The 25,382-nt window shown below is 35.7% G+C and overlaps 1 protein-coding gene across 1 annotated transcript; it reads left to right on the top strand.

Moving 5' to 3' along the window:
- The first annotated feature begins 660 nt into the window (after window positions 1-660).
- Window positions 661-13,614, top strand: LOC134660537 (CUE domain-containing protein 2). The gene is made up of 7 exons (XM_063516314.1): window positions 661-1,162; window positions 2,666-2,794; window positions 5,274-5,358; window positions 7,367-7,499; window positions 9,819-9,982; window positions 10,982-11,111; window positions 13,253-13,614. Exons 1-7 carry the CDS (start codon window positions 997-999, stop codon window positions 13,313-13,315), a joined length of 870 nt encoding a protein of 289 aa, XP_063372384.1. The 5' UTR covers window positions 661-996; the 3' UTR covers window positions 13,316-13,614.
- The last annotated feature ends 11,768 nt before the right edge of the window (window positions 13,615-25,382 follow it).

Raw genomic sequence — 25,382 nt, 5'->3', positions numbered from 1 at the left:
AAGGGGAAGTCTAAAGGATTTATAATTTTTAAAAGTTGTTTAACAAAAGTTGGTCACTTTAATTGTTGGCAAGTTTAATTTATTGCTCCTGTTACAGGAAACTCCCTGTATAATAATGCATTTTATTTCATGTGGACACATTACATAAAATAATTTTTTTTAGAACACTTTTATTTTTACACCACTTATTAAATATATTAGAAACGGGTCACTCACGTATTTTAAGTCGAAAAACGCTCGACATGTTTCACTTCGTACCGTGTTTCTAATATGTATATTTAATGTCTTTGTCTCACGGAAGTTTTGTTATTAAAATTTACACCACTTAGTAATAAATAAGCACTAAGTAATCGCTGATTTCAAGAAATCTGCACTGCACTTAAAATCTTTAACACTGTTTTCACGTAATACCTATGGAACTCCTAAACGAATTCAACAAATTCGGTGTAAATAACAAGGTAAATGGTATGATTCAAACTCATCTCAAACTTCAAAACAACATTAAATATGCATTAAATCATCATTAAATAAAAGTTTTAAAAAATAACTTCATTTGTTTTGTATGACATTGACATGACAAGTCACTACAAAGGGTGCGTTCAGGGATCGCGCCGAAGCTCCATGCATCAAAGAACATTGCTGGTAAGTGTACGGGGGCCCTTAAATCTATCACAATGTCATCCGTGGCTGTATACTCGCGAGTCTATGCCCGAACAATATAAACAAATTTATGACATAAGAAAAAAAAACATTGCATTGTGTTTTATTGATTTTCCGCAGCCGAACTCTGGAATTCCTTCGGAATAGCCCAGTTTTCCCTTGTAATTTAATATTAACGCACAAGCTAGCTAGTTATAAGAGAAAAGGTTTTCAGGAGCCGCCCATTGCTCTAAAACGTCGTCCCTTTTACCTGTTTACCGAGGCGTAACGCTGCCTGGCTGCGAATAGAATTTATTAACTCTAGTGTTCTTGAAAAATATATTGTTGTAAGTGAAAATGAGCACTACAGCATTGCAGGAGTCTGCTGTTAAGGAGAGTTTGTTTCAATTTATTACTAAGTACGTCCCCTCGGCGGACTTGAACGTAATTGACGATATAGTATTGTCTTATGTGATTTCTTTCGTGGAGGAATCTTCGCAAGATCCCTGCTTCGATGTAGAAGGTAAATACTTTAAAAATGTTATATATTAATAGATAAATAACTAAAGTAGGTCTTGGAATGGAAATAATAACGATAATCTACCTATTTTCGTCTGAATAACTTTATTAATTTTCATTTTGTGTCAAAGTTTCTAGTGGATTCATATTATATTCATAAGTTACTTTATAAACTGAGTAAATGCAGTTTTGGTAGTAATGTATAATGTATTTACACTTTATTCAAATAGAGATCTAAAAATATACATACAAACTTTTACAAAAAATCAATCAATATAGGGTGGAGTCAGCTGTAACTAACTTGTTTATATTCTCAACAGTAGGGTAAAAGTCACAATAAATGTATTCCTCTGGTATATGAGTTCTATCAGAAGATCAAGAACCATATCAGTAATTAATTATTGTATTAAAGTTTGACATTTGACTGTGTGTATCCAATGAAGCTGCAATATTTTTATTAGTAACAAATAGATTTTTATGGATAATGTCTATAATGATATAAATAAATGAATGTTTTATCAGATTATTCAAAATATAAAGCAAATGATTATGATAATAGTGTCTGCATGTATTCATTTTGTTATTTAGTTATAGGTTAGTCATAATTAGAGCCTGTGCGGAAAAATAAGTTGTGGAGTGTCTGGGGCCCAATACATACCATGACCCTTCTCTTCCGCACTGACTCTATATTGTACGTCCATGATGGATAAACTGTTGGTTCTTAATTGTATTATGTAAAATCTTTATACACAGTTAATCAATAAAAGTTTATCTTATCTTAATGAATAAGGCTATCTGTGTATCTAAAGAAAGTAAACGATGTATTGTTTGTCATATTATCATTAGTCATAAAACTGAAACCATTAACATTTCAGGATTTTCGTTAGGTTATCCTATAGATAGGTTAGGTTAGGTTTGTTTTATGGCAATCCTGAAAAGTGACGCGTTTCTGAACCAAATGAATTATGACTAACGAAAATACGGGCAAACAATACCTACATTATGGCTTAAAACTATTTGGGAAACAATAGAGACCCTTTCCTACCAGCCGGGCACACCTTTTAATGAGTAGGCTTAGGGCCACTTGCACCATCCACTAACCCGGGGTTCAATCAATCTTTGGGTAATATGGCTCCATCGATACTGTCGATGATTTCGCCAACGTCAAAGTGGATCCCACGTGGGATCGAATTAATATTATTTGTAATAAAATTCAGCCAGTGTACGGTATAAAAGTATAAAATTATGGCCTAACCCGGGGTTAACAGTTAAACCTGGAGTTACCATGGTTACCAGTACAATTTGACACTGAGTTACTGAGTTACGGTTAAGGGGCCCACTGAATAACAGTCCGCCGGAGGGTATCGGCCTATCAGTTAGAACAAAAATTTGACAGGCCGATACCGTCCGGCAGACTGTTAATCAGTGGGCTCCTTTAAACACGGGTTAGTGGGATGGCTTTAGTTTCATAATCAATTATCTATCATATTTCTTATCTGTCTTCTAGGATTCATAGAGATGATGGCGGCGTACGTGCCGCAGTTCGCCAACATTGACGTGGAGCGCGTCTGCTCCTGGGTTGTGGACCTTGAGGCTCTGCTCACCAGCGAGGAGAGCGACCCTCCGTCTAGCCACGGTTAGTTATCTGAGCTTATTTACTTTACCTACATCATTTTAGCCACTTATCACTCAGATGTGGGAAAGCCAGACAGGTTTGATCAACTTTGATATATATTTATGACATATTAAAACCAGATATACTGATACCTGGATTCAAAATTTAAAAAAAATATTCTGCAAATAGGCCTCAAGGCGTGTTGTGGCCTCAAGAACTCAAATTCCCACTCTTAACACGTTTTTAGACACATCTACTACTGCTATTGTCTGAAAGTTGGTAGGTTTTGGGCAGAGATAAAGCTTTAAGTACTCAGTTTTTAGGGTTCCGTAGCCAAATGGCAAAAAACGGAACCCTTATAGATTCGTCATGTCTGTCTGTCTGTCCGTCTGTCTGTCCGTCCGTATGTCACAGCCACTTTTCTCCGAAACTATAAGAACTATACTGTTGAAACTTGGTAAGTAGATGTATTCTGTGAACCGCATTAAGATTTTCACACAAAAATAGAAAAAAACAATAAATTTTTGGGGTTCCCCATACTTCGAACTGAAACTCAAAAATTTTTTTTTCATCAAACCCATACGTGTGGGGTATCTATGGATAGGTCTTCAAAAATGATATTGAGGTTTCTAATATCATTTTTTTCTAAACTGAATAGTTTGCGCGAGAGACACTTACAAAGTGGTAAAATGTGTGTCCCCCCCCCTGTAACTTCTAAAATAAGAGAATGATAAAACTAAAAAAAATATATGATGTACATTACCATGTAAACTTCCACCGAAAATTGGTTTGAACGAGATCTAGTAAGTAGTTTTTTTTTATACGTCTTAAATCGCCTAAATACGGAACCCTTCATGGGCGAGTCCGACTCGCACTTGGCCGCTTTTTAAATTATCGTCTAGGGTGCGTGAAAAATGACAAAACTTCGCCCAATAAGCTTCTAATAAGAATAGGATTAGATTATTTCTAATTGAAATTGATGCACCAACAACATTCATTGTCCATTTAGGGCCTATTGGGAATATTACGCGAAAGTCTGCGTAGGGGGCGCCACTCCCACAGTATGTCACAATCTAAGGGTCTACCGCAAATGAGAGAGTCGAAATTTTGTTATCTAACCTCTCTATCACTCTTGCGTATTCAAGCGATAAAGAGGCAGATAGCTGCGTTTTGATTTGGCGTTTCCCGATAGGCCCTTTGTAAACAAACCGCCTTGATGTATCAATGTCATATTTGATTGTCTGTGAAAACTTGTCAAAAAACAGTTTAAGGTACAGTATGTATAAGTTACAGTGCTGCACTCTGGCGGCAAAACATTGCAGTAATACTCCCTATTGCTTAGTGCACAATATGTAAACAGGCCCTTAGGAATATAGGTCCTATATACTTCAGAACCAGCTCGCGTTGCAGCCTAGATTTGCTTGAAGTCCTTGATTCAAGGTTTCAACAACTTGTTTCTAACTGCCTTGAAGGTGTAAAGCTAGTTTGGTGTCCTTCATTCTGAGGGCGAAAATATAAGACTATTGTGCCTTAAACGTGTCATATACGATCTTGTACATTCTTTTGCTTTCATAAGTAGCTACCGACACGCCCCGGCTTTGCACGGGTTAACAAATTATACATAAACCTTCCCCTTGAATCACTATCTATTAAAAAAACCGCATCAAAATCCGTTGCGTAGTTTTAAATATCTAAGCATACATAAGGACAGACAGACAGCGGGAAGCGATTTTGTTTTATACTATGTAGTGATTTAGTGATATTAAGTAAACAATTTTTTTCAATATTTTGCAATAAGTAAGCCTACTTGCCTGGTAGGCTTCCGTAGCTCAATTGGTTAAGAGCAACACACGGATTGTGGAGGATGCGGGTTCAAGTCCTGCCGAAAGCGTAACTTTTTCAATTTTTTCCTTTAATATAAAATTTAGAATATCGCTCGCAGACGTATCTGCTAGTTAAAAAATTGAAATTATATTCTGGACTGTACCCTCTCAAATTATGTAAGAGCGGGGCCTTCTGCCACAAGTATATTTGTATACATAAAAGAAGGTTCCAACCTTATTACTATTGAAATGTAAATTGTAACCCAAATAAAATATTTTTCATTTTTTAGGGTTCCGTACCCAAAGGGTAAAAACGGGACCCTATTACTAAGACTCCGCTGTCCGTCCGTCCGTCCGTCCGTCTGTCACCAGGCTGTATCTCACGAACCGTGATAGCTAGACAGTTGAAATTTTTACAGATGATGTATTTCTGTTGCCGCTATAACAACAAATACTAAAAACAGAATAAAATAAAGATTTTAGTGGGGCTCCCATACAACAAACGTGATTTTTGACCGAAGTTAAGCAACGTCGGGCGGGGTCAGTACTTGGATGGGTGACCGTTTTTTTGCTTGTTTTGCTCTATTTTTTGTTGATGGTGCGGAACCCTCCGTGCGCGAGTCCGACTCGCACTTGGCCGGTTTTTTTCAATTATAACTTGTATGTTATTGTTCCAGAGGAGTCGTCAAGCGGCAGCGATAAGCTGACTATGACTCTTCAGACCCTGAACGAGATGCTGCCCACAGCCGCCAAGCCCAGCCGGTGAGTTGATTAATAGTTGCAGCAGAATTAAATAGAGTTAGACCAAGCTTGGTTGGTACTATTAAAGTATAAGAAGAAATGTGTTTACGTGTATAGTTTATTTAGATAAGTCAAAAAGGAACAGTAAGAATATCAACAACGTTTCATAGCAACATAGAATATTTTATAAACCAGACAGAACACTTGAGTGTAAAGAGGATGTGCATCCTTAATAGGTACTTGGTAGCGATGTTGATAGCCCAGATTGTGCAAGTGTTATTTAAATGTCATAATTTCATATAAATATACAAATAAATATTATAGGACATTCTTACACAGATTGAATAAGTCCCACAGTAAGCTCAAGAAGGCTTGTGTTGTGGGTACTCAGACAACGATATATATAATATACAAATACATAAATACATAGAAAACACCCAAGACTCAGGAACAAATATCTGTGCTCATCACACAAATAAATGCCCTTACCGGGATTCGGACCCAGGACCGCGGCTTCACAGGCAGGGTCACTACCCACTAGGCACCAACCCACTAGGGGCACTAGGCCAGACCAGTCGTCATAGAAGTTTGACGTTTAAAATAACACTTGCACGGTTTGGGGGCTATGAAAATTGCTGCCAACTTAACTTGGTCTCACTCGTCATTTACTCGACTTCAAATTCACTTTAATGCCTTATCATCTTTATCCTCCCAAGTAATTTTGAAAAAAATAAATATTGTTGACTAGGTATATTTGTCATAACGCAGTTCTGAAGCATGAATTTATTAATACTTGGGTATGTACACTCGTTGCCATGGTTACGGTCACCTGAGTCACTCCTGAAAACCTGATTTTTAGGCATTTAAATTCACCAAACACGCTCTTTTGTGATACTTATAAACCCTTTCCATTGAGGGTCGGCTACCAAGCGTGTCAGAAGAAGGTGGTGTAAAATGTCTTCTAACAAACTATGCTACTATTGATCCACCCACTTAAGGGAACTTTTCAAATCCACATTAGCGATTTTAGTATGTTCCTTAACAAGTCAAGCATTGAAGATTGCATTAAAAGTAGCATTTCATTATTTGTCGTGGTCGGATAAGTTGCGGTAGGCAAAGCCGCGAATTCTAATTAAAACGGTATATTATTAAACGCTACTTTAATTTAAAATATTGTTTAAGAAAATCTCATTTATTGGGGTCGTCCAGAAATCATGTGATCATATTTGGTCTATTTTTGCATGATGCAGGTACTTTTAGACGCTAAGCAAGTCTAATGTCGTTTCTTCTGTATCTAACCCCCCCGGATATGTGTATCTGACCTCTGACCCCCATCGTGATAATTCGTGATATTTTTCTTACCCTCACCCCCCTCTAAACGATCACTTGACTTCTGGACGACCCCACTCCTGTTTGGAACCTAGAAAGAACCCCCTACTACAGCTACCTAGGTAGGTAGTGCCGTGTGGTGCCGGCATCAGAAAAGAATAGCACCACCCCATCTCGTTCCGTGGGTGTCGTATAAGGCGACTAAGGGAAAACTGGCGACAGATATGCATATGAGCAAGGCTCGCCCGTATCCTTAGAATAGAATAGAATATATTTATTTGCTTGAATGCGTAACAATCAGATCTTATACTAAAATAGTTAGACACAGTATTCAGTCGACACTACATCAACATGCAAAATATTTACAAAATTGTACATTAAGGTACTAAATCACTAATTTATGACATGCAATCATTACAACAAAATAATAATAAAACAATGTCATTGAAAATAAAATTAAAGTATAAAAGTATTATGGTAGAATTAGTCAAAAGTAAAAGTTAATTACATATATCAAATACAAATCGGCAATTGTCATTTTAAACATTATAATTTAAATTTTAAATAATCCTTAACACTATAAAAACAATGCCTTAGCGGGGTCCTTGCTCACAAGAGCTGTGCGCGCGCCACATCGAAAAAAATAATAATAATAAACCTAGGTAGGTAGGTACCAGCTACAGCTAGCTACCTGTTACAGCTCTCATTCGAGCTCCGAGAGTTCCGAGGAGGCCGAGCGTCAACGGAGCCTCCTGGAGGCCGAGGACCTGCCCATGCTCGCCGCCCAGTGCGCCGTGCTGCACGAGATGTTCCCCAACACGTGCGCTATGGAGGCAAGTTTAAATAAATAATACATAAAATAAATAAATATTAGGGGTTTACACCAGGTATGTAACGGATGTGGTTTTATCGGAACCGAAAGCGGAACCAGATGTTTTAAATTTAGTTTATTGGAACCAGAAACGGAATCGGAACCGAAAACGGAACCGGAACCAGAACCGGAGCCTGAGTCAGTACTATCAGTAGGTATACATTACACAACACAACAAATACGAATAGGTACTTTAAATTCGAAAACACAGATATACCAGAACATCTAATTACTGCAGCACGTGGCAAGCGGGGCTATGAGCGAATGACTGGTATAAACCTGTTTGTTTTTGATGTACACCGCTCATGTCCCGCTGCCGCGCTAAGCATTGACATCCGATATAACTTCCGTTTCAAAAGTAACAGAAACGGATGTGTAATACCAAACGGAAGTTCCGACTTAACGAAAACGGAAACGGAGCTCTGTAACATCCCTGGTTTACACAGATCAACCTAGCCCCAAACTAAGTAAAGCTTGTACTATGGGTGCTAGGCGACGATATACATTTATATACATAGGAATCACCCATGACTCGGGAACAAATATCTGTGCTCATCACACAAATAAATGCCCTTACCGGGATTCGAACCCAGGACCATCGGCTTCACAGGCAGGGTCACTCCCCACTAGGCCAGACCGGTCGTTAACAATACCAGGCGTGGCTCTCTCCGCGATTTCGTCGCATCGCTACAAGTACCTACAAGTACATGCGGCCCACACCAATTTTGGTGTCTAGCCATAGTAGTTGCCGCGCACCGCTACGGAACTGACGCCTCGCGCTTGTGGCACCTAGCGGTCATATCTGTCGTAATAAACGCGTTTTTAGAGTGAATCTTCTGTACCTAGTACTATTGTTTATTCTGTGACAATACAAATGTCCTATATCTAGATAATCAAGGTCAAGCGATAATCACTTAATCAGGATCTTCCTTATAAGATCGTAAGCGCTTGCATCGAAGACGCTTCTCAGAGCAGCGGTGATAGTATTAGGATTCAGGACCCCGTGGTGTGGAATATATACTTTGTCAAAGGACTGTCTCATTTCAAACAGAGATAATCATGCTATCTTTGTCTTTCACTAGTACTAGCATCCAAAAGAAAAGGATGAGTATAGTTTTTACTGACAAATTTGGTTTGACCAACTATAGTAGAAGTGGCTTTGAGTTGGCGAGCTCTGGGGAAGCCGAGCGTTAACGAAACCTGCTGTGATGGAGCGCCATGCCATTTATTAATTTGTTAATATTTTTGCAGTAAAACCTATAGCTTGATTTACAAAATTTTCGAATCACAAACTACCAACTCCGAATGCAATATAATTGTGGGTGAGCAAAATAAACTACTACTAAGTTGAATGTGCAAAATATTATATTTTCATTTTCGGTAGCCGCATTTAGTACACACATTAATTAAACCTTTTTTCTTTGGGATCACGGGCCTATAAATCCCGGTCTTTTGATAGGCTTGCGTGGGGTTATAGATCCAACACGTAGAGGCCCTTTGGAGAGCTATGATGTCATGTAGAACGCCTCCTGGAACCCGTTCAAAGGTGCGACAATAGACACCCATGAACCGGTCTCAGCATGCATTGGGTCTATTGTAGAAAAAAGTGATCAGAATACCGGTCTATGGATTGAAGTTTGGGGTGACTCAGTGAATGTAGGCTGTCGAAAACCTGTTTTCTTAATGAATGAGTTAAGTTAGAGTTGGCACTTTCCTCAAGAAACTCGTATATTATGTGTATTCGTATTTATAATAAATTACCTGACATTTTTAAGAATAATAATTTGAATATATTTAAATCACAAGTCCGCGCTTGGCTAATACAGAGATGTTTTTATAGTGTTAATGAATTTTTAAATAATGATTTAATGGGATTTGATTATGTATGACTTCGACTTTAAGATAACATAGGAAATATTTGTTTGTACACTTGTAAAGGGAGAGTCTTGGCGAGTCCATGAAATATTGTTACAATAGTATCAAATAACAGGATGGTACTTGTTGTGTATAGTTTCGAGCGGGTGATGGGAGTAGAAGTTAAACACCTTATGTGTGATAGTATAAGAACATTCTGAACCTTTATTCTCTAAATGCCTATTGTTTTATACACGTTAGGTTGCGCTGACACAAGCGTTGCGTTGCGCGTTTATGTCGCAGTAAACCAAAGCGTTACTGCTAAACACTAAAAGTGGACATTCACCACATTACAAGTAATTACCGGCAATGTAACCCATTTCTCACAAACAATAAAGATCATGATTATAAAACCTCATTATAACAGATAAAGCACTGCGTCTCGATCGCTTGCGGCGACGTGGAGCGCGCGGCGGCGACGCTTCTGCACCGGCGCGAGCAGGGCCAGGCGCTGTCGCCCGCCGCGCTGCACCAGGCCAGCAAGACCCCGCTCTGCGACGACTCGGAGCTCAAGAACCGTATCATCGCTCGGTCAGTATCTCTAACTTGTGATCATACCCCGGCCGGCGAGAGAAAAAATGCGTTGACAGCTTAATAGTGCGAGGACACACACTTTGGTCGATGTCGATAAAAACAACACGATGTACTGGACCACCGTTATGATATGCAGAAGTATTAATTATTGTTGTAAACAAAATTAAAACCAAGTGTTTGTATTTTGTGTTTGTAGTTCATTTATTCAGTTTAAAATTGTTTTAGGGTTATTCTTAGAAACGCGTGGAGGTATCAAGTTGAAATAAATAACAAATACTAATGGCTCAGTTAAAAAAAAAAATTGTGCTTAATTAAAAGTCGACATATGGATGTCAATAGAATAGTCGATATTTAATTAAGCACTAGGAGCAGACGCATTTTTGCTCTCGCCGGCCGGGGTATGCTTGTGATACTCTAGCAAACCTATGTAGTGTTGGTTAAGGGTCGACTCCTTTGAGTCTTCTAGATAGATTATTTATTGATAAAAATAAATAAAAAAATATATGTCACTTTTGCTTATTCCTATTCTATACAATACATTATTATTATAATCCTCCTCCTCCAAAAATCCTCTGCTTCACTTCAAGACTCGACTCAGTTTTTCATACTCTTATAATTAAGTAAACTCTGAGTTTTTTTGAAGTGAGAACTTCTTTAGCGGCGCTGTGCACTTTTTGTGGTAGGGAAAAAATGTTAAACTCGTAACAGGTGTCACGTGACCGTAAGACGGACACGTGACCTGATCGAAAAACTGTTACTTCAATGTCATTGAGTTTTTCTTTATTGATTTAAATGCCATCTAGTGAGTTTTTTTAACACATTCAGTGCCGAAAACCCGACTATCGGGTATTTTGTGATTTCGTTCCCAGGCCGGACGACCCGATAGTCGGGATCGTGGTACTACAGCTTTGTATGACGAAATGTTTGTGGCCTGGCGCGGATGTCTTGTTTGGCTGGGTGGCAATGAATGTGTTAACACTAGTATTATTGTTCCAGCTACTCGTACGTGGACAAGAACTCAGACACGAAGGAGCATAAGCCCCTGGCGCCCAAGATGGAGCCGAAGAAGATGGTCCGCTACCGCGACAACAAGATCGTGTCGCTCAAGGGGGAGCGGTACACTGAGGTGAGCACTTTAACACCATTACTCAAAACAAACAACAATATCGTGTCGCCCAAGGGCGAGCGGTACACTGAGGTGAGCACTTTAACACCATTACTCAAAACAAACAACAAGATAGTGTCGCTCAAGGGCGAGCGGTACACTGAGGTGAGCACTTTAACACCATTACTCAAAACAAACAACAAGATAGTGTCGCTCAAGGGCGAGCGGTACACTGAGGTGAGCACTTTAACACCATTACTCAAAACAAACAACAAGATAGTGTCGCTCAAGGGCGAGCGGTACACTGAGGTGAGCACTTTAACACCATTACTCAAAACAAACAACAAGATAGTGTCGCTCAAGGGCGAGCGGTACACTGAGGTGAGCACTTTAACACCATTACTCAAACAAACCACTCTTTATCTCGACATTATTTTAAAATCTTATCATTCTGTAATTATTTCATTTTTAATTTAATATTTTATTAATTATATTCTGGTGACATCCTTGTTTTGACGATCATAATATGAATTCTTGTAGATTGACATGACTGCAATTTATAATGTAATCTGTATTATAAAATAAATAAAACTATCTATCTATCTATCAAACAAATTATTTATTTGCAGAAAAAGGGTGTTATTTCATATGTTCGTGTATTATACAATTTTATTACCTTGACCAACTGTGTACAGACAGTATGCAAATTTTACTTTTAGAATAAATAAGTATCATCAACATCACAGTATAGAAAATTAATCATATTAAAATTATGTACACATTTCTAATAATATTACAAAAGGTAAACAAATATTACATAACATTCGGAATATTCAAGTAGGTATTAAATAATGAAATCACTGTTTAGAGTTTAAATAATAACTTACGTTGTAAAAGCTGTGACCTAGGAGCCAATGTCTTAATGTTTGTTTAAATTCTCTGCCCTCTGGTTTAATCTGCACTGGTAATTTATTATATTATAAATACTCATTAGCAGACCTCGGATTCTAGACGGCATAATTTATTGACAAGTAGGGAGTTTCTATATCGATAAATTAAACTATCGATACTTTTTCCTAAAACTAGTGATCGCTCCACGTTTTATTTGTAATTATAATTTTATTGAAAGTTATTAACTTTTTATTAACATGAAACAAAACAATCAATTAATTATTTTTAAGTGTTTTTTGTAACTTCACTCATCATTTCTGCTAACCTAGCGATTACTAACGAAGCTACGGGCGATCACTAGTATTAGGGAAAGTTATCGATTAGCGATAAAGGAACTCCCTAAGATCCTAGGTCTACTCGTTAAGTTATATATAGCGAATAACGGAAGCAGATTTCACTAATGTCTGGTAGTCACCTAAGGTCTTCAAACTCGCCGCAACCTTATGTTATGCGAGTATAATAACCGCCTAAAACAGTCTTGTATGTACCATATATGTACATAATAGTATATTCTCTTAGAATACACTCAAGGTTCTATTTTTTATAGATAGATTTTAATATATAAAAATAAACAAGATTTTACCATTTCAACGACTTATATCAGTGTTATATATTGAGTTTTATACCTACACGCCTTAAATATTTGGCCTAAGGGGACCATAGAAAAATCATTCTTCCGTTGTATTTTTAAATTTTAGTAAATTACAGTTTTTATTGCCACCACTGCAGGGTTAAAAAAGTATAACGCAGGTAGTTATATGTTATTTTTATAGGTTTCTTTCCCTTATTACTCTTTATGCTTTCGGGAGAGGAGGGCTTCTTTTATTTTTTGCCATTTTTATATATTGTGATCTTTTTTGCCACTTCTGTGTTATTTCTAGTCAGGATCGCGAGCCCTTTTCATCCTTATAGCAGAAAAAAATTCCCCTCCTATTTTTCAAACTTTCCTTTTTGTTACTGCCATACAAAGTATATGGGAAAATTGGGAAATGGTAACACAATAGGAAAAAAACTGGGACATTTTTTTATCCCATTAGGATCGAAAGAGCTCGTGATTCTGAGTAGAAACAACACAAAAGTGGCAAAAAGGGTCACAATATATAAAAATGGCAAAAAATAAAAGAAACGCTCAGTTACGAGATTTTTTTGCCACGTGTCTTTGCATAGAACACAAAAAAATGTGCAATACATTATATCGCCAAACGTTCCAGGTACCAAGGTCCGGGGTCGACGAGGAAAACTTGAAAAAGCCCAAAAAACAGCATTGCCCTTAACCATTAAAACCACATCAGTACCGGGCCCGCCCTGCCCCAGGCCCACGCGGCCCTAGCCTCCCCTTCATTAGCGTTCATTCCCCCCCCGTACTGATTTTGGTTTTGATGATTTTAGAGCTTAAGTTTATTATTACGCTCTCTCTTAACAGTATTATTTCGAATAGGTCTTTTATTAGTGAGAGTTGCGAATCGCGATGGGGTCTGACGCGCGGTCGGTTAAGAGTTTTATATGGTTTTAGTGTATAGTTTGTGTGTGCGGGTTCAGGTCGAAATGTGGATCGGTGAAGTCAATTATTGCATTATTAATCAAAATAGATTCAAAGATTTCTTTAACACATTCATTGTCACCCAGCCAAACAATACATCCGCGCCAGGCCACAAAAATTTCGTCATATAAAGCTGTATCACGATCCCTACTATCGGGTCGTCCGGCCTGGGAACGAAATCATAAAATACGCGATAGTCGGGTTTTCGGCACTGAATGTGTTAAATATCGTATCGTCATTTGAAGAGCTTATAATTTATAATGCACATTAGTAACAAAGTTTACACAACTGCTAAAAATCTTTGCCATCTTACACAAAATTTATATGGGACCATCTCCAATAAGTCATTATCAAGAACACATTTGCGTAAGTATATAATGTATTATGGCCGCCCATATAAATTTATTAAAGATTCGACATTGGATAATTGGAAATTTGGTATGGAAATTTCTATGGCGGTTAAAAGGTTCAGATATGAGTACTATCTCAATAAATGATATACTTGTGATCACGGATATCTTTTAGAGCCGTTTGTACCTTAATGATTTCAAACGATTTTAAATACCTAGATTATTAACGTATTCTCATCTAGTATTATTTGTGAATTAATAATAAAACAAAATAAACATAAAATTACGCATATTATCGATCGCAGATGTTTCAGCTTGTTAAAAATTAAAAACATAAAATTATTTGTGATTATGGCTACTAAACTCTTGTACAATAAAGAGCTATCTATCTTATCTGAGAAAACTTTCGTTGAAAACGATTTAAGCCTCAAAAAAGTATTTTATTATTTTAGATTTTTATTTCTGGCTCTGAAATATTTATCCCATTTTTTAACAGTGGACTCAAACGATCCTATTTCGGCATTTACTCGCATGTCAAACTAGTTTAATAGATATTCAATTGTTTTCTATTTAATGAAATTTCTTGAAAAGAAATGAACTTAGGCGCTTTAAGAGTTGGCCAAAAATATGCTAGTCTGATTATAGGCCGCCTGTAGGCGGCCCGTGATGTTTTAGATTCGTTTTAAGCTCGATTATGTTATATGCAATGAGGGGCAAATCTATTGTTAGTTTAAAAAAAAACTTAAAAAATCATCACATGAAAATTCAAAGTACGCGATAAAAAATTCTGACTCTGTTTTTTTTTTTACTTTTATATTATAAAGTACCTTAAAGTTGATCCCTTGGTGATATTTGATCCTCACAAAAAATTGAATTTATTGAAACCAGCATGATTAAAATATCACTAATACTCATCACACACACACACACACATCACACGTCATTTACTCTTCGTTGAATTTTGTATTAACTACTCGTTTTTTAATTAGCTAATATCTAGATTTGTTCATCATTGCATATAAACAAAAACCAGCGTGATTTATTTATTTATATTAGAACTATATTGTTATAGGTGATGCGTGTATGCCTTTACTAATATTTATTGTTTATTTATGTATAACAACTATTTACTCGTATTTTATTAAACTAGCCCTCAGCTATTTATTCTGTCAGCATTAGGTACAGTCAGCAGCAGAAGTTGCTAAGCGGGCGAAGTGTTCAAAATGATCTTGACGCGACTTTATTGTTGAGAGAATAAGAGCGCGTCAAGGTAATTTTGAACATCACGCCCGCTTAGCAACTTCTGCTGCTGACTGTACTAACTTTTCGGTTTGATCTAATTCTAATAACTACAGTTGTAGCATTTTACATGTGTTTTCTGAGGTATTTTATGCTTTAATTTTACTATATACCTCTATGTATTATCTATTTGAAAGCACTATTTTCTTGCAGCAGTATGTTTTTATTAAAAAAAATATATCGATATGGCAACGTTACGCGCATCACTAGTACCAACCAAACTGCGACCGGCGTCAGGCCGTCCCGTCGCGACAACTCTAGTCTATGGGAAGTGTTCATTCGGTTAGTTAGGGGAATGTATCGATATCGATAGTAATAATGTAGGCACATCCCTATGAGAGAATTTAGTAAGATTAGTTAGTTACAAAACAGTTTTGATTCGAACAATTTATTTTTAATAGTAATTATATTAGCTGGATTTAATTGACAAAAGCGTATTAAAATAATTTTATATTTAGACATAACAATAACAATAGGTTAAAGCACTAAAACTACTATGATAACTTTAATTATTAAAAAACTTAAAAATTATTATATTTCACCGTAATTATATGTTCCATGAAACTAACTTCAGTTTACTTTAGCTAAAATATTGATATTTATTTAAAGTATTGTTCTAAGTTCAACCGCAGTAGCAATCTGCGTACATTCGACCCTACCTACCTGAGTACCTTAATGCAGAATGGATTTTACCATAATCACTATAATTTTATCTGACTAAATGAAACATTTCTTATGGTTTGTTTTTCTTTATGTACGTATGTAACTACCACTTTATGTGTATACATGTGTATTGTACAGTCACCATTAGATATATCGGAGCGGCCAAAGTGCTCTAAAATATCTGAACATGCATGCATTTTAACGTCTTGATAATAGGAAGCTTTGTTCAGATATTTGTGGACCCATTGGCTGCTCCGAGATATGTGATGGTGACTGTATGTACGAATCAGTGTACCTAATAAAAGAAAAAAAAAATAGTGAAAACAATAAGTAAACTTACTCTTTTGAACAATTAAAATAAAATTTTAATATCTGTTCGATAATTAAATTACATACCTACAATGATTTTCTTTATTAGGTCTGTTTTAAAATAAATTCTTTTGCAGCAAAGTCGCTTTTATAATACATAGTTCGTTTTAGTTCCCTATTTTATTATAGAAATTTATATTAGAAATATATTTGGGGATATTTATAAAATGTGTCATAAAATCAAATTATTTAAATTACCTAATTAAATCTTTATAGATCATCGTTTAATCATAAATTCATAAGGACAAATTAACTTACATTTTTGTTAACTATGTAGATCTTATAGTATTTAACTTTTGAAAGTGGCTTTATATAGTATGCCTGCAATTAGGGAATGTAAACCGGTTTTTATTTGTATGAAATTTCGGTTAATAACCGGTTTTGCCATACAATTACAACCAGTTTACATTCCCTACCTGCAATTCATTTCGTTATATCGATACATTCCCAGATCGTGAAGTAAGAACTATAAATAATACTAGCACAAAACTAAATAAAAAAACGTCTCTCATACCCTTCTTCTATTATTAAAGTTCACGCCAAGTTGCATGTAATATACGCGTGTCGTTTTGAAATGAGAACGTAACTTCGATTGTATGGGTTATTCCCACTAGTTACCACCAATTTGTTACCAGTGGTAACTACTGGAATTTTTTTCCCACCTTTTACCACTGGTAATTACTGGGAATAACAATTCCCAGTAGTTACCACCAACTCTCAAAACTCAACTGTCAAATTTTGTTAGAGTTAAATATTAAATACAACAGACACAGTAAAAATATAAACAGTATAAATATAGAGTGATTTTGAATTACTTAATAAAATCACTTGAAAAATTATCTAAATGGATTATTAAATTTATCCTTACATATATTATAGTTTTTGTACTGGTGCCGGTTAAACTGTTTCAATATTTTTGGTCACTTTTAAGGCAGTTTACTAAAACACTAATCGACTTAATCATTATTTATTCAATAACTCTATATTTATATTATACCTACTATTTGTACTGTTTTTATTGGTATTTAACTCTAACAAAATTTTGGTGGTAACTACTGGGATTTATTTTTCCCAGTAGTTACCAGTGGTAAAAGGTGGGAAAAAAAATCCCAGTAGTTACCACTGGTAACAACTTGGTGACAACTAGTGGGAATAAACCGATTGTACGGGAAGGGCTTTTTTGTGGCGGGTTCGTGTGAATCCTTTCTTAAAGTCCTTGAATGTCTAGTATTATTTATTTCATGCGTTAACTTTACTCATAAGTTTTGAGTAGGTAACGTAAGTTCTTACGATAGTGTTAAGAGTATTAGATCTGTCTAAAGACCTGTGATTTTTGAATTGTTAACGATATTGATATGATTAATTCCTAAAATGTGATTCCTAAGATTACTACGCTGTCTTTAGCATCTGTGAAATGTATTTTTATTTATTTATAGGCTACTAAAAGTATCTTATAACAGTCTTTTAACATGATGTGTTTCTATTAGAGCGTGTGATTATTTATATGACTATACTTGTGTGAGTGTGGAATGCAAACCGGTTTTTATTTGTATGAAATTTAGGTTCATAACCGGTTTTTTCATACAATCAAAAACCGGTTTGCATTCCCTCTGAGTGCCCGCATTCAGAATTCATCTAGTAAAATATTCGTCACAAGAATCAGGTGTATTTTTGTTTGCTGTTTTTGGATATTCATTAAAATCTTAGTTATAATTATAAATATGAGACATTTGGACAGTTTTTAAATGTGTATGACTTTTAAACTGTGGAAAATTGATGATTAATTTTTAAATTATTAATTTTTCAATAAAATACAATATTTTCTTTGACCATACATACAAATGATTTTGCGCTGGGCGTCTATAACACTTACGAAAAGGATATGTGTACCTATAGATATTTTAAATGTATTCATGAAAAAAAAAATGTTTTAATAAGAATTAAAATTGATTTTTTTAGTCAGTAATTTTTATTTATTTCGTAATTTCTAAAAACAGCCAGCAAATACACATGTATGTATTATTATTTTAATTAATATCTTTAAAAAACTGTCATTGTTTTAGTAAGTTTTAATTTTTAAGAATAAATTATTTATCTTTGACGATCTGAATTACGTATTAAGTCATTTATTTTATAGGTTATTTTACTTTTGACTGCAATTACATTTTAAATGTTAGGTTAAGTTTTATCTTAATTCACAGATGCGGTGGGATGCTGACATTTTATATTTATTTTTATATCACTGTTTTGTTATTGAGGTACAATTTTTGCAGCCAACTACGAAATGACACCTTAAATGTGAATTAGTTATGTTGGCACAACTGTTTGTCAAATGTCTATAGAAAATATGAATTTACCATCTCTTTTTAATCTTTAAGGTGTGAGTGAAAAGCAATAAAGTAAAGAATCTGAGCTCGAAGGATGTCGTTCATTGATCCGCCATTTCCTATCTCAGTCGCACGCGCATAACTATACTGCTGTCCCGCTCGCACAGTGGCATTGACCGCCAGCATCATGGGCAGGACGGCAATATAATTATGCGCGAGCGATAGATATAAGAAATGGCTGGTGGCCTAGCGGTAAGAGCGTGCGACTTGCAATCCGGAGGTCGCGGGTTCGTACCCCGGCTCGTACCAATGAGTTTTTCGGAACTTATGTACGTAATATCATTTGATATTTACCAGTCGCTTTTCGGTGAAGGAAAACATCGTGAGGAAACCGGACTAATCCCAATACGGGCCTAGTTTACTGGGTTGGAAGGTCAGATGGCAGGCGCTTTCGTAAAAAAACGCCACGCCAATTACTGGGATTAGTTGCCAAGCGGACCCCAGGCTCCCATGAGCCGTGGCAAAATGCCGGGAGAACGCGAGGAAGATGATGATAAAGATAAGAAATGACATGTCAATGTACAAAATTATTCGTGCTTAGCGTCCCTATTACCTTTTGATTGATTTCCCAGGGCTCGGAAACCGTTTTATTTTTCAAACCGGTTACGTTCATTCACCCGGGAACGAAAAGGATTTCGTTTCCGTTTGCGGTTACCGGTTAAAGAACTGTTCTATTGAGATACTGAATTATGTCAAACTCGTTCGCCTTCCGTTTTTGTGGAACTAAATTAACCGGTTAAATTGAAAATATCGAAGCGAGATAGAAAGAATAAGTATTCCTATCTCTTTCACGTATGTCAATGAGTTTAACCAAGAGTCATAAAATGCCGTTCCCTCTTCTTACCGGTTAGGAGAAAGAACGTAATTTTTTAGTTCGCGTTCCATCAATTAACCGGTTTTTTAATGAACGAAATAATATAGGTAACCGTATTGGAACGATATTAACAGGTTTTTCAATACCGGTTCCGAGTTCCGAGCGCTGGGATTTCCAACATTTTTTTATTCAAAGGTTGTATCGTATAGACAAAATTCGAGTTAAGTTTTATATTTTTTTACAACAATTTGTGGTAGCATCCCAGAAGGCAGCGGAAAGTGGCAGCATTTATTTTATACTGTTATTATTATTTAGGTAGGAATAAATATACGTGAAACTGGGCGCATTGTCATATCTCCATTTTCGATGTGAAATGTATAATTATACATTACCCCTCTTATGCTTGGTTTTATTTCTACTGACTACTCGCTATCAGACTAGCGATTTGCGAGCGAGTTGAAAGCGAGGCGAGCGCGTAGCGAGTTCGCCGCGCTCGCTCGCAAATCGCTAGTGTGATAGCGACCTTCCTATCCTACTCGTTTTATTTTATTAGTATTTAGGATAACAACTGCCGTAAATATACAGCTAACATTAGTTATTTTATATAGTAGGGTTTTACCGTATATATACATTGCCAAGATGAGCATAATATGCAGAAAACGATTGTCATCTTGACTAGGCGCCCTGTTCTCAATGTATTAGATTGGCGTGTAAAGGGGCCCACTGATTAACAATCCGCCGGACGATATCGGCCTGTCAGTTAGAACAAAAAGTTGACAGTTCCGAACAACTGACAGACCTATATCGTCCGGCGGACTGGTAATCAGTGGGCCCCTTTAGACAGACGAAACAAATGAACAATAGACCTACGACGTAGGTAGGGTTATTCCTACGTGGGTTTTTTTTGCCAGTAGTTACCAGTAGTAAAAGGTGGGATTTTTTTCCCAGTACTTACCACTGGTAACAACTCGGTGGTTACTAGTGGGAATAAGTAAATCTATGGAAACTAGGTAAAGAAAAATGTTGATTCACCAGGTAAGCGCTTAGCTGAGGGTTAAAAATAAAATACGAGTTTAGGTGTATTATTATAATACATAAAAATATGAAAAAGGTACATATGTGATGTGATCAACAAGGTGATTTTAAATACATAATAATTAAGTACACCTTGTGATTTAAATTTGTTATAAACAGTTTTATGACGTGCAAATTACTAATAAAAAAAAACTAAACCATTTATGTGCGTATGACACCGCTTTTTGTAAACATATTTTTATTTGTTTGTGATAAAATCAATAGGAGTATGTAGTTCTTTCTTTTTTTATTATCAGTATTTTCATAATAGTTTTAGATCTGCTGGCAGTTCTTACACTAGATTATTACTACTTATGCTTATTTTGAAATCTTAAAATTATTGTCATACAAAAATTTGCATTTTTTACTGGCCGGCAAAATGCTGGTTATTACTATTATTATATTAAAAGTAAAGGTCTAAAAATGTACGCCCGAAATTAACACTAAGAAATACACGTGTCAGATAAATAAAAAAGTGCAATAATTTTAATATCAATGAAAACAACAACCAAATATATTTTCACCCTTTTTTCAATTACAAATTTTGACAAGGGAAGGACATAGTTTTGGTCTGCCTATGTAGGAAAAAAATTAGGCACAGGATTTTAGTAAACAGATTTATTTACTTAGGATCTTAGGAAATATATTTAAAAAATGCGTTATTTTTTTAGTTTTGCGCATAATTTTTGAGATCAACCATAGCTATAGTCCGTTTTTTTTAGCATTCGAAAAAAGGTAAACAATCTTGACGTGTCTTTTTATTGAAAAACACTTTTGAAATATGAGTCACGGCAAATATGTAACAATTATGAATCATATACGATTATTTACATTCTTTTGCTTTCATAAGTAATAGTTACTGATTTTTAAAAAGCGTTTTTCCATTAAGACACGTCAAGATCGCCTAGTCTTTTTCTGATGCTATAAAAACTAACTATATTAGAAAGGAATACCAATTTGAGATCAATACATTGCATTCAGTATAAATTTCCAAGATTCTTAATGCTATGCTTTAACAGGAAATCATAACTATTCATCTAAACCTATTTAATTTCCAAAATACTGGCCGCAGAATTACTGGCACTTACCTATTCTAAATATTACTTGTTTTTTTTTTACAATACAGAGTGGTCCAAAAATATGTTGACTTTTTTGGGTTATTCCCACTAGTTACCACCAAGTTGTTATCAGTGGTAACTACTGGGAATTTTTTTCCCACCTTTTACCACTGGTAACTACTGGGAAAAATAATTCCCAGTAGTTACCACCAAAATTTTGTTAGAGTTAAATACTAATAAAAACGGTATAAAAATAGTATAGTATAAATATACAGTGATTTAATAAATAATTATAAGTCGATTAGTGTTTTAGTAAACTGCCTTAAAAGTGACCAAAAATATTGAAATGGTTTAACCGGTACTAGTACAAAAACTATGATATATGTAAGGATAAATTTATTAATACATTTAGATTATTTTTCAAGTGATTTTATTAGGTAATTCAAAATAACTCTATATTTATACTATACTATTTATACTGTTTTTATTAGTATTTAACTCTAACAAAATTTTGGTGGTAACTACTGGGAATTATTTTTCCCAGTAGTTACCAGTAGACGTGTGCGCCGCGCCGGCGCGCCGCCGCCGCCGGGTTTTTTTGCCACGCCGCCGCCGCCGACAAATGATCGGCGTGAAATCGGCGTGACCTTGAGTGTTGTTAATTAGCTATTCCAAGTTGGTATTTGAATTAGAATATGGATTTTGATGTATTATATATTTTACAGTTCTCAAATATACATCAATTGTTAATTAAATTAAACAGAATAGCCAGTTGCACGAACTATTTGACACACCAATTAATAAAGTAACTGAGTAATCCTAAGTATTCACCGTCAAGAAAGATGAGGAAACGATAATATGAAGTAGGATTTATCCTGTTAATTGTAAATTCACATTGCCTCACATACGAAGGCAGAATGCTCCGTCATGAAAAGACTTACAATTAACTAGACAACCAAAACACAGGGCTCATGTAGTAGAGTCCAGCAAAAATCTGTGAACATTGATGTGCGAATACTCTCAAGACCCTGAGTTTCCTAAAAAAGTCGTGTGCCAAAAATTTCGAGAAATAGAAAGAGAGAGACAGAGTGACAACACTGCAGATTCACTGTCTCTCCGGCGAACAGCGCAAATCTGCAAGCCCCGCGGAAATCTGCAAGCTGTAAATGGATGAAGCAACATTTCCTTATCATTATCACTCGTTGCTTTCAATTAACCAAACATTTTTGTAGTAATTACCGACGCACTCGGCGATTACGAAAAAGCGAGCTAGTTTGTATATCTTGGGTTGATAAACAGTGCCAGTGGTTGCACCGCCGAGATACACCGCAGAGCTGGCATGGCTAACCTCGATAAGATCTGGAAGAACAGAGGTATTTGTCGTGCAACTAAAGTGCGCTTGGTACGAGCTACCGTCTTTTCAATATTCCAGTAAGGTGCCGAAACATGGAGCCTCAAAAAGTGTGAAGTGGCAAAGGTTAGCGCTTTTTAGATGTGGTGTTAACGAAGACTGCTGCGTATACTTGGATAGCTAGAAAAACAAACCCCTCCATTCTCAGAGAGCTCAATATCGCCACTCAGCTCTTCACAACATGCAATGGGTGAGCTGGTAAGCCCTTAGATTCTTCGGACATATTACCCAACGCATGATGTGGAGAAAAACATGAATTTAGTCCGAATGAATGGCAATCGTGCTTGCGACAGTCTGCATCGTGAAGTCACACGGCTTATGACCGCACGAAATGGAAACTAATTACATGTGGTCGCGATCCTCAGCAATGAAAAAACGAGAAAGGAGATATGTCTCAGTGAGCCTGATGCTTGTAAGACAAAAAAACAATTAAAAGGAAGCCATAGCAGTCCACTATGTCATGTGTCACTATGCCAAATTTCAAGGGCATTTCTGTTTTGTTAAAGTAAGACATTTTAAAATACTACGAAAAACCATGGAAATCATAAGAAAATGGAGGGTTACCGATCGAAGGTCAATGGGACCAGGTAACCCCTTATTTCAAGCCAGTTACTATAGTTCGTTTTTTTAGCATTAGAAAGAACTTGAAAGAAGGTAAGCGATTTTGACATGTCTTTTAATTTAAAAACGCTTTTTAATAATCAGTAACTATTACTTATGAAAGCAGAAGAATATAAATGATCGTATTAGATTCATAATTGTTACATATTTGCCGTAACTTATTTTTAAAATGTGTTTTTCAATTAAAAGACACATCAAGATTGTTTACCTTATTTCTAATGCTAAAAAAACGAACTACTTATAGGGAAATCAAGTTATTATACCTATCCTATATTCATTTACAAACCCTTTTTTACTCACAGCCTACTCAAAACTATACGTAGTTCACTGACCAGCAACCTGGATTGATCAAATTTTCAAGAAAAACAACAATTTAATGATTTTTCTTAAGAAACCTGAAAGTCTAGGTCACGCCGATTTCACGCCGAAAACACGCCGCCGCCGCCGATTTTTTGGCAAACGCCGCCGCCGATCATTTTTTAATCGGCGCACACGTCTAGTTACCAGTGGTAAAAAGTGGGAAAAAAATTCCCAGTAGTTACCACTGGTAACAACTTGGTGGTAACTAGTGGGAATAACCCACTTTTTTTACTGCGACATATTGTAATTTTTTTTTTAAATAAATCATTCATTCATTTATTCAAAAGTTTGCGTTTCTGTATCAAAGCGAAGGGAGTTTTGAAATGATTGTAGTTTAACAATATTTAACAATTTTTTTGTAAAATAATGTAAGAGAATATTTCAAAGACATCTTTGCAACGTATTTTGGGCCACCCTGTACATTATTTTTTGTGAAATTCAGACATTAATAGTTTTAATACGAATCGTATCATCGTACATTCGAATTATTTTGAATATGTACTTGAATAAAGTGGTACCTATAGGTATATCACAATACCTATCTACATATTGTATCCATTTTAAGCACCTTTATTTTTAAATTTGTTGTATTTTCACCCATTTTAACTATACAACGTAAAACAATTTCGTCATGTTTTAGTCACAGACATCCTCCAGACTGAGCATAGTAGCGCTACCCTCTCTGCCACAAATATACGGTAGTTTTACCCCATTTTCGAGTCAAAGTGTCTTTGTGTGACGTCCGTGTCTTTGAACGGACCAATCACGGCACGGGACTCGCTCACCTCGTCCCCCGCACCCCAGTATTTTTGGCAGCATCGGTTTCATGAAATAATTGCTCTAAACTCCGTCTAGAGGATTCCTGGTCTATGTGTTGTAGTGTAAAAAAACTCTATGTTCTACTTATGTCTAATTATTGTATACAACTATCAAAATATTAATAAAACGTCTGAAACAAAACAAGTTCTAAGAACACTAAACTTTAAGTACAAAAATATAGTTTTTAATACTTAAAATATAGGAATTTTTATCTTACTCTATCTAATATTGCCACAACAGCCCTGTATTTTTTTGTGGAACCTTTTGAGCATTAGCACAATAAAAATAGTTAAAACTTAAATATATTCAAATGTCATCATTGTCATCAAACTAACAAAATACTTACAAGTACTCTCTAAAAAAGTAACTACTTGCAGATACTCATATAAAATATATTTAGCTATTCATAACATAAAATCTAATTTACTAATCAAACACATAAAATATCACTTTAACGTAATTATTTAATAATATAAATGTAATTATACTGGCCCTAGTAAGTATTAATGCCACAATAGGTATATCCATGTGTCGTTATTAGGAAAAAGGTGCCCATAATGTCGTTGTCGATAAGGC

Source organism: Cydia amplana, chromosome 27 (genome assembly GCF_948474715.1).
Source record: "Cydia amplana chromosome 27, ilCydAmpl1.1, whole genome shotgun sequence".
NCBI classification, from domain to species: domain Eukaryota; kingdom Metazoa; phylum Arthropoda; class Insecta; order Lepidoptera; family Tortricidae; genus Cydia; species Cydia amplana.
The sequence above is the reverse complement of the archived record's forward strand: the minus strand, read 5'-3'. Positions and strand labels throughout refer to the sequence as shown.